The sequence below is a fragment of the Narcine bancroftii genome, chromosome 4 (genome assembly GCF_036971445.1).
Source record: "Narcine bancroftii isolate sNarBan1 chromosome 4, sNarBan1.hap1, whole genome shotgun sequence".
Classification (NCBI taxonomy): domain Eukaryota; kingdom Metazoa; phylum Chordata; class Chondrichthyes; order Torpediniformes; family Narcinidae; genus Narcine; species Narcine bancroftii.
This window is the reverse complement of record NC_091472.1, coordinates 278,914,832-278,927,350: the sequence shown is the minus strand read 5'-3', so window position 1 is coordinate 278,927,350 and position 12,519 is coordinate 278,914,832. Positions and strand designations below refer to the sequence as shown.

At 40.0% G+C, this 12,519-nt stretch overlaps 1 protein-coding gene across 4 annotated transcripts in view; it reads left to right on the top strand.

Moving 5' to 3' along the window:
- Positions 1–12,519, top strand: part of thsd7ba (thrombospondin, type I, domain containing 7Ba) — a 1,034,072-nt gene that overhangs the window by 774,558 nt on the left and 246,995 nt on the right. For all 4 annotated transcript variants that reach the window (XM_069935130.1, XM_069935128.1, XM_069935129.1 and 1 more), the window contains one exon: positions 660–914. In XM_069935130.1, the coding sequence (XP_069791231.1) occupies positions 660–914 (255 nt within the window). The remainder of the gene's footprint in view (positions 1–659; positions 915–12,519) is intronic.

Here is a 12,519-nt window from a genome sequence, read left to right as displayed (position 1 = left end):
AATTACACCCAATTAACCTACAACCCTGGTGCGTTTGAATGGTGGGAGAAAACCAGAGCACCCTGAGGAAACTCTCACAAAGAGAATATTCAAACCCCTTACAAACAGCGCCTGATTCAAACCTGCGTTGCTGAATTACCAGCAGTTACAAAAAGACTGAAAATGTTCAGCACATCAAACGGCATCTATGGAAACAAATGGTAAAAGTTTATGTTTCGAGTTAAGATCCGACATCAGGATTGAGAAGATAAAGGAAGATTGCCAGTATCTTGCATGAAGAGAGTGGAAGGGATTGAGAGCTGGTAAGCTATTGGTGGAACCAACTGAGGAGGGACTAATCAACAGGTGAAACTAAGTTGAGGGGAGACTGCCTGAATGGATTGTGGGTTCCTGAAATGGGAAAATTAAAAGGTGATACTTTTGGGCGGTACAATACGCAAGCTACCCAACATCTTATATCCTGCTTATAACCCATACATCTGGTGTTCTCACATATATTCACCAATTATTTTTCTCCCTTTTTTCATCTTTCCACACCTGGCAGTGTCTTGTTCTTTTAATACTTAAACCTAACCTTTTTTTTAAAGCAGATGATTTTGGTGCATGATAAAAAGTTGATGGAAGAAGACAAAACTGTGGAATTATTTTTGTTCCAACAGGAAAAAGCAAGAAAAGAGAGAAGTGCCAGAAACATCCACTTGTTGAGACCAAGCCATGCCCATGTAACAAATATATCAGAGAAGCATTGGGGAACTGGTCAGATTGCATTCTTCCTGAGGACAAAATTTCACTGCAACTAAGCATGAAGATTCGAGGAGATGTCAAAATTTGTGGTCAGGGTATACGATATCAGGCCGTAGCCTGCTATGATCCAAACAAGAAGCTGGTGAATCCTTGGCTTTGTGGCAGTTCTGGTACGTCAAAGTTACTTCAAAATTCTGAATTAAGTTGAAATTAATTTTCAAGGCCGCAAAATTTAATTTTGCATTGTGGATCCTTGAATGTGCCATCAACGGTAGACTAGTTCCAAAATTACATTCAGTGCAAGCATTCACTTATGTTCTGGACGTTACATTTTTCAGCATTTTGGTGTGGGTGTTAGTAGACATGCTATCTCACTTCAAGGGCTAAGGAGAAATACTGCAGCAAAAAAAAATCAATGACACAAAGGAGTAGACAAGTGAGTTCCCCTTAAATTATACTGGAACAAAGCAGCACAGGCATGGTGTGAAATTCAGGACTCCTACATTGATTCAGTGCTGACATTTCTATTTTCGAGTATGGTGCTCCTACAGTGAGGCAGAGTTGAAAGAATTGAAGCCTTGCAGAGTTGAAAATGCCGACAGGAGCAGAAAGGATCTTCCTGCAGTTAATTGAAAAAAGAGGTGTGGTTTTGAGTCTTTCACTTTGTGCACATTCTTTTGCTGTTTGAAATTTCCAGTTCAATGAAAAACTGTTGTATAATGAACAATCTGAAGTTACATGCTTGCTTCATTGACATTTTGATCAGGAAAATTATTTGGATTCAGAGGCTAGTTTTGTGAATGATCCTGTTCATGAAAGACATAACTTTATACGGTAAAAAACCCCTTACCCAGCACCTATGGGGATTGCAGATGCCAGAAATGTGAATTGTCCATTTGACTGAGTCTTACTCTCCCAATGCCTAACTAATATTACCTGCATTAAAAATATGGTGTGAAAAAAAATACACCATTTAAAGAGAAAATACAGTGCAAAATGTAAAGGAACTTGATAAAAGAAGATCAGTATTTCAGTCTTTAATTATGTAAAGTTTACTTTAATCAAGAAATCCCGTAACTTACAAAATTTAAATTTAATTTTGGACCCCGGTTGCTGGCGCTGTAACAGACTTGCGCAAGCCGTTTTGCTAATCATGGCGCTGTCATAATTAACCCCCCCCCCCCCAAATTTTACAATAAAGCCTGACTAACATATCTAATACTAATAAAAATAAAGACTCTTACCAGGCAGGGATAGGGAGAAACATTGGGAGAGTTGCCCCAGCAGTGAGTGACATTGACTAACTCTTCATCCTGGTGTCCCACTCAACCTTTGGTGCCATATGACTCACCACCATCCAAATATCCTGGTCAGGTCCTTGGTGAGCCTTCTTTTAAATTCAAACCCCATTTGTGAGCACTGAAACAGTATTGCACTAACTACTGCACTAACTGTGCTGTCATTGCACTTAACTGCTCCTCCTCCAAGTTTACAGAGAAAGCCTTACTAATATACTTAATAATATAATAAAGATAAAGACAAGGATAAGGAGACACTTTGGGAGCATCACCACAGTGGCGAGTGGCATTGGCCGGCTCTTCATCCTGGGCACTGTCATTTTATTCAAACACAACTTTATTCAAACTTTGTTCAAACAGCTGCTGTGTGTGGGACATGAATATTTGCTCTAAAGGGGTTATCGACAATCGACGATAGGTGCTGGAGTAGGCCAATTGGCCCGTCAAGCCAGCACCACCATTTTTCAGATCATGGCTGATCATTCTCTGTCAATATGCATTCCCTGCCTTATCCCCATAACCCCTAACTCCCTTGCCTTATCTAACTCCCTTTTGAACATATCCAGCGAATCTGCCCCCACCACCCTCTGCGGCAAAGCATTCCACAGATCCACACTTCTCTGGGTAAAAAAAATTCTCCTCATCTCCATCCTAAAGGGCCTTCCCTGTATTCTTAAACTATCTCTAGTCCTAGTCTCTCCTAACATTGGGAACATATAATCTAAATTTACCCTGTCTATTCCTTAGAGAATCTTATGTACTTCAATCATGTCTCCCCCCCACCCCCCCATCCTTCTAAACTCCATCACATATAAGCCCAGTCTTTCCAACCTTTCAGCGTATGTCAATCCTGCCATCCCGGGAACCAACCTTGTAAATCTGTGCTGCACTCCCTCTATAGCGAGTATGACCTTCCTTAAATGTGGGGACCAGAACTGGATGCAATATTCGAGGTGAGGTCTCACTAGGGGCCTATACAACTGCAGGAAGGCATCTCTGCTCCTATACTCAAATCCCCTCTTAATGAAAGCCAACATCCCATTAGCCCTCTTCACAGCTTGCTGAACCTGCATGCTAGCTTTTAGTGACTGGTGAACGAGTACACCCTGATCCCTTTGCACTACCCCACTCCCTAGCTTGAATACATTTAAACAATACTCTGCTCTCTTATTACTGCCTCCAAAATGGATAACATAACATAATAACATAACATAACAATTACAGCACGGAAACAGGCCATTAGGCCCTTCTAGTCCGCACCGAACCAAACACCCCTTTCTAGTCCCACCTCCCTGCACAATGCCCATAACCCTCCATCTTCTTCTCATCCATATACCTGTCCAACCTTTTCTTAAATAATACAATTGACTCCGCCGCCACTATTTCTCCCGGAAGCTCATTCCACACGGCTACCACTCTCTGAGTAAAGAAGTTCCCCCTCATGTTACCTCTAAACCTCTGCCCCTTAATTCTTAACTCATGTCCTCTTGTTTAATCTTTCTTCCTCTTAACGGAAATAGTCTATCCACATCCACTCTGTCTATCCCTTTCATAATCTTAAATACTTCTATCAGATCCCCTCTCAACCTTCTATGCTCCAAAGAATAAAGACCTAATCTGTCCAATCTCTCCCTATACTCTAGATGCTTAAACCCAGGTAACATTCTGGTAAACCTTCTCTGCACTCTCTCACATTTGCTCACATTAAACTTCATCTTCCATTCCTCTACCCACTCCCCCAATCTGCCCAAGTCCCTTTGCATTTTCCTCACACTTTACACTGCCACCCAGTTTAGTATCATCTGCAAATTTGCTCATGTTGTTAATAATCCCTTCATCTAAATCATTTACATAAATGATAAACAACTGAGGACCCAATACTGAACCCTGTGGTACCCCACTCATCACATACTGCCATCCTGAAAATGACCCATTTATCCCAACCCTTTATTTCCTATTTCTTAACCAATTTTCTGCCCATGTCAGCACCCTACCCCCAATACAATGCTCCTTTATTTTGCCTACTAGCCTCCTATGAGGGATCTTATTAAAGACTTTCTGAAAATCCAAGTACACCACATCTTTGAAAAATTCCAGGTTAGTTGGAGTGGTGGATAGTGAGGAAGGTATTCTTGGATTACAGAAGGATTTGGTTTGTTTGGAAGAGTGGGATGAAAGATGGCAGATGGAATTTAATGTAGACAAGTGCAAGGTGCTGCATTTCAGAAAAGAATAGCGAAAATAGGACATATGCAGTTAAGGGGAGGGCATTGAGGTATGCAGAGGAACAGAGGGACCTGGGGGTAATGGTACAGAGTTCATTGAAGGTGGGTTCCGATGTAGACAGGGTGGTTAAGAAGTCATATGGTATGCTGGCCTTCATAAATCATAATATAGAGTATAGAAGCTGGGAAGTGATGCTGCGGCTGTTTAAGGCATTGATGATGCCAGGTTTGGAGTATTGTGTTCAGTTTTGGTCTCCAAATTATAGGAAGGATATAGATAAGGTGGAGAAGGTGCAGAGAAGATTTACAAGGATGTTGCCTGGCTTACAGCATCTAGATTATGGAGAAAGATTAAGGAGACTGGGACTTTATTCATTGGAACTTAGAGAAGGGATTTGATAGAGGTATTTAAAATTGTGAAGGGAGTAGATAGACTAGATGTAAATAGACTCTTTCCCCTGAGGGCAGGGGAGGTTGGAACAGGAGGGCATAAGTTAAGGGTAAGGGGGCAAAACTTTAGGAGAAATATTAGAGGATGCTTTTTCACTCAGAGAGTGGTCGCAGAATGGAATGATCTTCCAAAAGAGATAGTTGTGCAGGGTCACTTCTGTCATTTAAGAAAAGGTTGGATGTGTACATGGATGTGAGAGAGTTGGAGGGTTATAGGTGGAGAGTGGGAGTGGGGAACTAGTGGAGCTGTTCAAGTGAACCGGCGCAGACTCGAAGGGCCAACATGGCCTGTTTCAATGCTGTTAACGGTTATGTGGTTATGATTTTCCCTTAAGGAATCCATGCTGACTAGCACTGATATGATTATTTCTGCCTAAGTATTCTGAAATTTCTCCTTTTATGATAGATTCCAATATCTTCCCTACCACTGACATCAGGCTGACCGGTCTATAATTTCTTGCTTTCTCTCTCCCTCCCTTCTTAAAAAGCGGCATTACATCACCCACTCTCTAATTCACAGGCACCTCCCTCGAATCTATGAAACTTTGGAAAATGTTGACCAGTGCCTCCACAATTTCCAGAACAACCTCTCTAAGCATGCTGGGATGCAGCCCATCAGGCCCTGGGGACTTATCAGTCCTCAGTCCTAACAATTTACCCACAACCACCTGTTTCTGGATCTGGATCTCCATCAGATCCCCCATTTCCTTAGGAAATGTCACTGTCCCTAGATACTGCATGATTTCTACCCCCAATTTGACCATAACCTGGATCCTCCTTGGTGAAGACAGATGCAAAATATCTGTTAAATTCTTCAGCCATCTCCTCGTTTTCAGTATTAATTTCACCCTTCTCCATTTTTAAGGGTCCAATTTTGGTCCTAACCAATTTCTTCCTCTTTACGTAACTAAAGAAGCTTTTGCTATCCCCTTTTATATTATTTGCCAATTTACTCTCGTACTTCATTTTTCCCTCCCGTATGTCTTTCTTAGTTTCCCTCTGTTGTTTTTTTGAAGGTTTCCCAATCCTCTAATCTCCCATTCTGCTTAGCTATCTTATACTTACTTCCTTTGGACTTGATGCTACACTTGATTTCATTTGTCATCCACATCTGCCATTTGTCCCCTTAAGAGCCTTTCCTCCTCTTTGGAATGAATTTGTCCTGAATCCTGCGAAAAATACCAAGAAATACCTGCCATTTTTGCCCAGTTGTCCTCCCAGGTAGGGTATTCTTCCATTTTATTTTGGAAAGCTCCTTCCTCATAGCTGTATAATCCCCTTTATTCAACTGCAGCACTGATGTTTCTGAATTCCTTTCCTTCTCCCTTTCCATTTGCAGATTAAAAGTAACCAGACTATGGTCACTATTACCTAATTGGACCCCTACTTCAAGGTCCTTTATTAACTCTGCATCATTACACTGTATCAAGTCCAGAATTGACATCCCCCGGTAGGTTCCATCTCTAGCTGCTCCAAGAATGTATCTCGGAGACATTCTATAAACTCACTCTCTTGCTTTCCCGCACCCACTTGATTTTTCCAGTCCACCTGCATGTTGAAGTCCCCCATAACTACTGTATCACTACCACTCTGACATTCAATTCTTGATTTATACTGCTTACTATATCTGAGCTTCTGTTCAGAGGCTTGAATATGACCCCAATTATGGTCCTCTTGCCATTGCAATTTCTCAACTCTATCCAACTCTACTCCATGTGCTTCAATGTCTTTCCTTTCAAGCTCCTGAATTTCATTCCTCACGAACAGAGCCACCCCACCTCCTCTTCCTAACTTTCTGTTCTTTTGATAGGACATGTATCCTGGAACATTAATATCCCGATCTTGTCCCTCTTCAGCCATGTCTCCATTACTCCTATAACATCATATCCTCCAATGTCCATTTGCACCTCAAGCTCATCCATTTTATTCCTTATACTTTGTGCACACATATACAATACCTTGAACTGTTCCTCCCTGCTCTCTTTACCTTGATACCTGATGCACCTGCCCATATTTTCCTATCCCTTTTTGTTTCTTCTACCCTTATGATTTCACAGTCTATTGGAAACACCCCTATATTCTCCTTTCTATCCATTTCCCTATCAGTCTGGTTCCCACTCTCCTGCCAATTTAGTTTAAACCATACCCAACAACATTATCATGTTGATTCAGAGAGCATTGACCATACTTTTACAATTTTAAACTTCTATTTAAAACTTTATTTATTCTTAATTTTTTTCAAAAACTATTTATTTCCTCAATTTTTTTTCTTTCCATTTGTTTGAGTTTTCAGTTGATTCCAGATAATGGGGATTTTACTGTACATGAAATATAATTCGTTGAATGATTTTCAAATTGCTATTCACTCTATCATTTAATTTTTTTTTATTTATACAGGATGTTACATGCCTCAAATACCACTCCAACAGTTAAGATGGATTGAAAATGAATAACAATAAAAAACATAAATTTGAAAGCAGAATGGGTACTAACAATAATTCTTTCATATATGTTTTGATTAAACTTGGGACAGTAGAGCATTATCTGAATTTAGGTCTTTGTGCTGATGAATTGTTGTATTAAAATAAACCTGACAGGAGCTTTTATTGTGTTATCATTAATATTGCTGAAAATAATGTTCACAAGCTTAAACCCCCAAATAATGTGTGCATTATAAGACTTGATTTTGCCATCATCTTTTACTTTGTTTCCTGACTGTGAACTCATAGCTCCATCCTAATGTTCCGTGGTTATTTCTGTACTAATGGAAAAGTGCAAGCCACTTGTTATTATCAGAAGCTATTAACTATCCATCAGGTATCATTTTCACTGTTGTACAAAATAAATAATAGAGATTACAAATGATTATTTCCAAAAAAGTTTCACTACATCAGTGGTTTTCAAACTTTCCTTTTTTAGTAATCTCTTACTAATCACAGAGCACCTATGGCATAGGGATTACTAAAGGTGGTATATGAGTGAAAGAAAAAGTTTGTGATATGAAGATCATGATAATATATCTTTACTAAATGAGTGCGCGCGCGCACACACACACACACACACACACACACACACACACACACACACACACACACACACACACACAAGAAAGGCTTAAAAGGGAAAATCAGACTTTTTTTTTATTTTTCACACTGTAAAACCATATCAGTCAAAATACATACAAACATTTCCCTCTTAAATATACACAGTGCCATTTTCTTCCCTTTTTTCCCACCTACCTTCCCTCCCCCCTTCCCACTCCTCTCCAAACCCATTAAAAGTTCAACATATACAATACAATAAACCCATTAAACAATGTCATCACACAATGAAAATAAACAAGAAAATTGTGTCATCTACTTTTACACACTGGATCAAGTCATTTTGTCCTCTTATCATTTTATCATTTTAGGGGGTGGAGGTCCGAGGCAAGCTCTCTCTGTTATGTTCCATGTAAGGTTCCCAAATTTGTTCAAATAATGTGACTTTATTTTTTAAATTGTATGTTATTTTTTCCAATGGAATACATTTATTCATTTCCATGTACCATTGCTGTACTCTCAGGCTCTCTTCTGATCTGAGTCTCAGTTAGTTCAAGGTAGAGCATTCAAAAGGGGCTACATTTTCAGAACTGAGAAAAGAGTGATCATAAAATGTAGGAAGTGACAGAAGAGATTTGAACACTTAACTGAGAATTCTATTCAAAGCTTTATCAGATTTGGAATTGATGAAGACAGGCGATTTGGAGATTGAGTTACGGTACATGCAAGAGAGTTTAACATTGTCAAGAATGAGATTATGGACTACTTCAAAACACATGTCACTGTGTATATTCAAGAGGGAAATGTTTATGTGTATTTTGGTCAATATGGTTCATAGTGTGAAAAATGTAAAAAAAAATTAAAAAAAACAAAAAAACACATGACAAGACAGGCCATGGTGTCCTTAAGGGAAAATTTTGCTTGACAAACCTATTGGAATTCAGGCTGGATAAGGGAGAAGTAGTGAATGTTTTGCATTTGGATTTTCAGAAGGCAGTTGTGCTGCACATGAGGCTACTTAACAAGATAAGGGCCCAGGATATAACAGGAAACATATAAGCATTGGCTGATTGTCAGGAAGCAGAGGGTTGGAATACAGGGACCATATTCTGGTTGGCTGTCTGTTGCTTATGGTGCTCCAAAGGGGCTGGTATTGGGACCACTTCTTTTTATGTTGTATATTAATAATTCTGATTATAAAATGAATGACTTAGTGGCCAAATTTGCAGATGATACAATGGAAGAGAAGCAGGTAGAGTTGAGGAAACAAGGAAGTTGCAGAAGGTATTAGACAGATTAAGAGAATGGGCAGAAAAATGTCAAATGAAATACAATGTCAGAAAGTGTACGGTCATGAACTTTGCAGGAAAAAAATTAACAGGCAGACTATATTTTTAAATGGGGAGAAAATTGATAATTCCCAGATGCAAAGGGACCTGGGAATCTGCATGCAGAATAGCCTGATGGAAAAACCTCCAATTTAAGTCAGTGGTGAAAAGACAAATTGAATGCTGGCATTCATTTCAACAGGAATAGAATATAAAAACAGGGATATGATGTTGGGGCTTATAAGGACCCCACTTGAAGTACTGTGAGCAGTTTTGGGCTCCTCATTTAAGAAAGGATGTGCTGAGGTAGAAGTTTCAGAAGAGGTTCACAAGAATGATTGCAGGAATGAAAGGGTTGTCATTTGAGGAGGGTTTGCCTGTTTTCATTGGAATTTAGGAGAATGGGGGGGGGGAAGGAGTCAGATATGGGACTCAGTGGGAAAATAGACTTGATGGGCTGAATAGCCTATATCTGCTCCTATGTCTTGTGGTCTTATGGAATAATAGAAATATTCATTTTGAAGATTCTTACTGTAGCACATCATTCCTAATTATATTAAAACCAACTGAAGTAAAATGCTAATTTATATTCAATTTGTGACTTCTAACTGTATTATGGCTGTCAGTCATTCTTTGTCAGGAACGCAGGAGATTTAAAGGTAACTTGTCCTATCTGGTATAATCACTTAAAACACATTTTAAGTTCTCATCAGTTTGGATGTGGAGAAGGTGCATCCATTTTTTGAGATTAAGTGAAGTTATGTCAGGAAAAATGGCGGGACTGCCGGAGCCGCTGTAACTGTAGCGCTGCCGCTGGTGCAGACCCACGGAGAGTGAGGTGCAGACATACAGCACACCCATGAGGTCCAACCACCCAGTCAACTGCCGTCAGTACTGCACAGGATTTGAACGGCCCATTAAAGGAGGCAACGGTAATTTTATTTAAAATCCCATGTCTGTGGGGTTCTGCGCCCAAGATGGTGGCACCTATGATGGGTAGCAGCCACAGGGAGTTGCAGACACCGGGGGAGCAGAGGACTGGAGCAGGGCACCACAAAATGGGTAGGCCAATCTCCGTCTGAGAAGGAGGAGCGGAGGAAAAGGATTCCTGATCGTGTCGAAGGTTTGGATCTGGAGCTCAGGTTGCCAATGGTTGGACTGGAGTCTGTGAGGCTGTGGAGGCGCTGAAGAATCTATGGACACTCAATAGCTCTGGGGGGGACTCTCTTTTGCTTCTCTTTCTCTGATTGTAAGGCATTTCAGGCAATTTCTGCTGATGGCAAATCTATCTGTCTTACAGCAGGCAAATACAAATTTGAGTAATATGACCGTTTTATTACATGACAATAAATTGAACCTTGAATCTTGAAGTTGAGGCACTGTATAAAACAATGAGTTGTTCAACTGGTGGCGACCCTTTGGAGCTCTCTTGTAGATGGGTGGTGGAAACAGCATCTTTGAAGTACAGTCATGATGGAGAGAGACAGATGTTTGATAAATAAAAGGATGAATAGTTGCCATGGATACAAATGAGTCACAGTCAGATTAGTCAAGATCTTATTAAATGGTGGAACAGGCTTGAAAGGCTGAGTGTCTATACTTGCACATATCATTGCCAGTTTATAGTCTGTGTACATTATCTTGGCATATTATGGGAATTAAATTAGTGTCTTGGTTAACAATATCATCTCATATCAATTATATGATAGTGAGATTCCATGATTCATCATATAAAAACAGATTAATGTAAGAAAAGGTTATTTACTCTGAAAGTAAGTGATTGACAAAAAGTCACCCATTTTACATTTCCTTTTGGAGAACAAGGAGCGAGGTTAAAATAAAACTGGTATCTTCGTTAAAAATTTGTTTGGGTCAGTAACATCTTGCCACTAGATACAGATGAAACATGGATGATTTTAAAGAAAGAACTCAGCTTGTAGCTGAGCCGACCTGGAAATGGCAATTCTGGATTGGATATTGTGTAATGAACGAGAGTTGATAAGGAGCCTGAAGGTAAGGGAACCTTTGGGAGGCACTAATCATAATATGATAGAATTCACCCTGCAGTTTGAGAAGGAGAAACTAAAATCAGATGTGTCAATGTACCAGTGGAATAAAGGGGACCTCAGGGGTATGAGTGAGGAACTGGCTGATGTTGATTGGAAAGCCACACTAGGAGTGAAATGGCTGGATGAGAAATAAGGAAGGTGCAGGACAGGTATATTCCAAAAGAGAATAAATATTTGAAAAGTCAAAAGCAAAAGAAAAGGTATCCATGGAAGGTAAAATTAGTGGGAAAGTTGTCGAATGGGAAGCTTTTAAAAGTCATTAGGAAGGAATAAATGCACTTTGAAAAGAAACTAGCAAATAATATCAAAAATTATACAAAAGTTTTCTGAGTATTTTAAAAGTAGGAGCAACGTGGTTAGTGTAGTGGTTAGCGCAACGCTGTTACAGTGCCAGTCTGTAAGGAGTTTGTACGTTCTCTTCGTGTCTGTGTGGGTTTCCTTCAGGTGCCCTGGTTTCCTCCCACCCTCCAAAATGTACTGGGGTTGTATGTAAATTGGGTGTAATAGGGTGGCATTGCCTCATGGGCTGGAAAGGTCTGTTGTGCTGTATGTTTAATTTTTTTTTTAAAAAGGGGTGAGAAAAATTATAGGATCGATAGGAAATGGTGCTGGAGAAATTTTAATAGGAGACAAGGAGATGGCAGAAGAACAGAATGTATTTGTGTCGATTTTCACTATGGAAGACAATAGCAGTATACCTGACTTTCAAGGGTGTCAGGAAAGAGAAGTGAGTGCAGTCATGATCACCAGGGGAGAAAGTGCTTGGGAAACTGAATAGTCTAAAAGTAGATAAGTCTCCCAGACAAATGGAATGTAACCTCATGTTCTGAAAGAAGTAGCTTTTGAGATTGTAACGTATTTAATAATGATCTTCCAAGAATCAATAGATTCTGGCATGGTTCTGGGGACTGATCACTCCACTATTTAAAAAGGGAGGAGGCACCACAAAGGAAATGATAGACCTTTTAACATAACTTCGGTGGTTGGGAAGTTGTTGGAGAGAGAGGAGAGAGAGGAGAGAGAGGAGAGAGAGGAGAGAGAGGAGAGAGAGGAGAGAGAGGAGAGAGAGGAGAGAGAGGAGAGAGAGGAGAGAGAGGAGAGAGAGGAGAGAGAGATAGATTGCAAGAATGGGCAAATAGAGGCCAAATGAAATATAATGTTGGAAAGTGTTTGGTTATGCACTTTGGTAGAAAGAATAAAAGGCCAGACCATGACTGGGGAGAAATAGAATATGAGGAACATTTGAAAGCCCTTGGACTGTAATCCTTGGAGTTCAGAAGATTAAGTGGGACCTCATAGAAGCATTTTGAATATTGAAAGGCCTGAACAGAGTAGATGTGGCAAAGTTATTTCTCATGGTAGGG